The sequence below is a fragment of the Otolemur garnettii genome, unplaced genomic scaffold, assembly GCF_000181295.1.
Source record: "Otolemur garnettii isolate 467f Iridium unplaced genomic scaffold, OtoGar3 scaffold00205, whole genome shotgun sequence".
NCBI lineage: Eukaryota > Metazoa > Chordata > Mammalia > Primates > Galagidae > Otolemur > Otolemur garnettii.
In genome coordinates this window covers 1,851,636-1,854,435 of record NW_003852600.1, presented here as the reverse complement: position 1 = coordinate 1,854,435, position 2,800 = coordinate 1,851,636, and the positions used below count along the sequence as shown (strand labels likewise).

At 37.8% G+C, this 2,800-nt stretch overlaps 1 protein-coding gene across 4 annotated transcripts in view; it reads right to left on the bottom strand.

The window, feature by feature from the left end:
- Positions 1 to 812: 812 nt before the first annotated feature.
- The window catches only part of SNAP91 (synaptosome associated protein 91), a 149,425-nt gene continuing 147,437 nt past the window's right edge, over positions 813 to 2,800 (bottom strand). For all 4 annotated transcript variants that reach the window (XM_012812398.2, XM_003801298.1, XM_003801299.1 and 1 more), the window contains one exon: positions 813 to 905. In XM_012812398.2, the coding sequence (XP_012667852.1) occupies positions 813 to 905 (93 nt within the window). The remainder of the gene's footprint in view (positions 906 to 2,800) is intronic.

The window sequence follows — 2,800 nt, the reverse complement described above, 5'->3', positions numbered from 1 at the left end:
CTTTGTAACAATGAAAATACATCCTGCATATCAGAAATTTACATTACAATTCATAACAGTAGCAAAATTACAGTTGTGAAGTAGCAACAAAAATAATTTTATGGTTAGGGGTCACCACAACACGAGGAACCGTATTAAAGGGTCGCAGCACTAGGAGGCATTAGGAAGGTTGAGAACCACTGCTCTATGTGGAAAGCCTACCCAGTGTGTCAGGTGCTGGGTTCGTAATACACATTTTTCCTTCATCAAGTTCTATCTGTAAGCCCACAATTAATCATTTCATAAATTATATGAAATTTACGAAATTTAAAACTGGTATAATAGAAATTTAAAATCCTTTTGCCTGCAGAGATGCAGAGGATAATAATCTAAGCTTTACTTTATGAGGCAAAAGAAGCATCAACAGAATGAAAACACAACTCTATGGCCAAATATATTTGGGTGACTTCTAAATGCATTATCAATGTTAGTTTTCTACAAATCTCAGTTATCACGTAATAAAGTGGTATTTTTCTAATTTACCAAGCAGCTTCGGCAACTTTGTACTTTATTAAGTATAATCTTGGTGCTTTCCAGGATAAGCACCTGGAAAAGTCTGGAGATTTCATTCCCTTCTAGTTTTATGAATGCAGATTTAAAAAATTCATTGATAGCTTTCAATATCAATTTCAAAAGGAAAAGCACTCAAATTATTACTATATAGACAGGTATTCAAAACACAGGGAAAACCAAATATATCTGAAACAGCTTAGCACAGTACAGCTCATCATTACAGCCCCCAGGAAAACTCAGTCTTAGATACCTTAAATTGTTTACAAGAAATCCTTGATGTTAAGATCCGCTAATGGGTCCTTTGCTGGAGGTTTCTTGGGACTCTGAGTGGCAGGTGTAGGGCTTGGAGAATGCTAATGGGGAAAGGCCAGCACCAAAGAGCAGGAACAGGAAGCAAACAGAGAGACAGGTGAGCGTTAGGCAGGACGCAGGCCACGGAAGCAAACTCACGGGAGATCGGTGTTAAAGGCTGAACCTTCTTTGCCCCCCAAGTCACGGCGCTGTGTTTGATTTGGGACTAGTAAAGCACATGTCAACCAATACTTGGCTTTCTAGAAATGCCCTGACATCACATTCCAGCCAAAGTAAAATTTAGAGACTCTGGTACAAAAATATGGATCTGAATTAGGGAAGATGTGAAAAGCTTAGACACGTAAATTTTGAACACAAAAACAAACAAATGACCATTGATTTTTTTATACAAAAGCATTGTTACTGCGAATTATTAGTACCACTATACTAATTAAGCAATTTAAATAGCTTTTCTTATAGTAAGAGTGAATTTGAAGGAAAAATGGAAAGAAAACAGTTTGTAGAAAGCCACTTAAAAACTACTTAATTAGCTAAAAATACTTGCATTTCATACCAGTTATTTCCAGTAAAAAACGGTCACATTTGGAGGCACTGTTTGTTTCAGATGACCTCATAGTGTCCCAGGAGTGAACGCCCTGAATTCTACCTGACAACCAATCCAGCTTTCAGTGGGGGCTGGAGGATGGGAGGGGTGGTAAAATGAATCATTAAATACTACAGGAAGGAGTTAAACTGACTGTGTAGCAAAAGTAAAGAATTAACTTACCTTATTTCTGTTGAACCAGAACCTAAATTATTTTTCACAGTGTAACAGACTTGTGGCGGCAGGCTTTTCGGGAAATAGTAGGACATAAGGCCTTGAAGAGCCTCACATGGTCTGTACAGGGTAAGAGCTGACGTCTCTGCTTTGAGTCTAACCAATCTACCCGTGTGGTGATGTGATGGAACAAAGGGCCACAGACGCACGTTTTACTGGCTCAGTAAACAGAGTTGCAGAAGTGTGGCTACTGAAACTCATTCCTCCGTCCAGAAATGACTGGCTGATGGCACTACCTATCAGTCAAATTTTTATGTTTAAAACCAGAATAATGAAATATCATGAGAAATAAATGTAAGGCTTGAAGTTGCCTAGAAGATAAGAAACTCAAGGACTGATTGGTCTGTAAGTAATAATTAGATGAGATGGCACTATCATGGTATCAACCAATTAAAGAATAGTGGGAGGGCGGTGCCTGTGGCTCAAAGGAGTAGGGCGCCAGCCCCATATCCCGGAGGTGGCGGGTTCAAGCCCAGCCCCTGGCCAAAAACTGCAAAAAAAGAATAATGGGATAGTCTAGGCAACAGTGATGAAAACTGATTCTGTTTCTGAAGCTACAAAATCATGCTTATTTTATTCTCTGGTGTAATTAGGCTGCCTCTCTGATATAAGAAACAATCTAACATTGTAGAATGTGGCACATTATCCCCCAACTTCCTATACAGTTGATTACAACAATGTGTGTTCATTGTATCATCTATTTTTCATTTATATTCTTCAAAAATTAAGTAAATAAACGTATGGCATCATATAAGAAAAACAATTGTCTTAAGTAATAGTAAAATTACATTAGTTTATTTCTAAAGCTTTTAGTATACCAAATACAGTAAGGTTAAAACAATTTTAATAACATTGTTCCAAGTTCATAACAGAAACATCCTTCCTTTTTCCCCAAAAGGTGGTAAATAGTCATGGATCTATTCCACCATCAGGGAATAGTCATGATAAATGAGAGCCCTTAGAATTTAAGTATATCAGTCATGGGAACTCTTAGAATTTAAGTATATCTAGGTTAAACTTAACTCCAATCATTTTGCCTAAATCCTGCCTCATTCGCCCTCAAAACAACTCCAGGTGGGATCTGCTCGTCTTGAGTTGATGGGAAAATGTCTCCTAAAG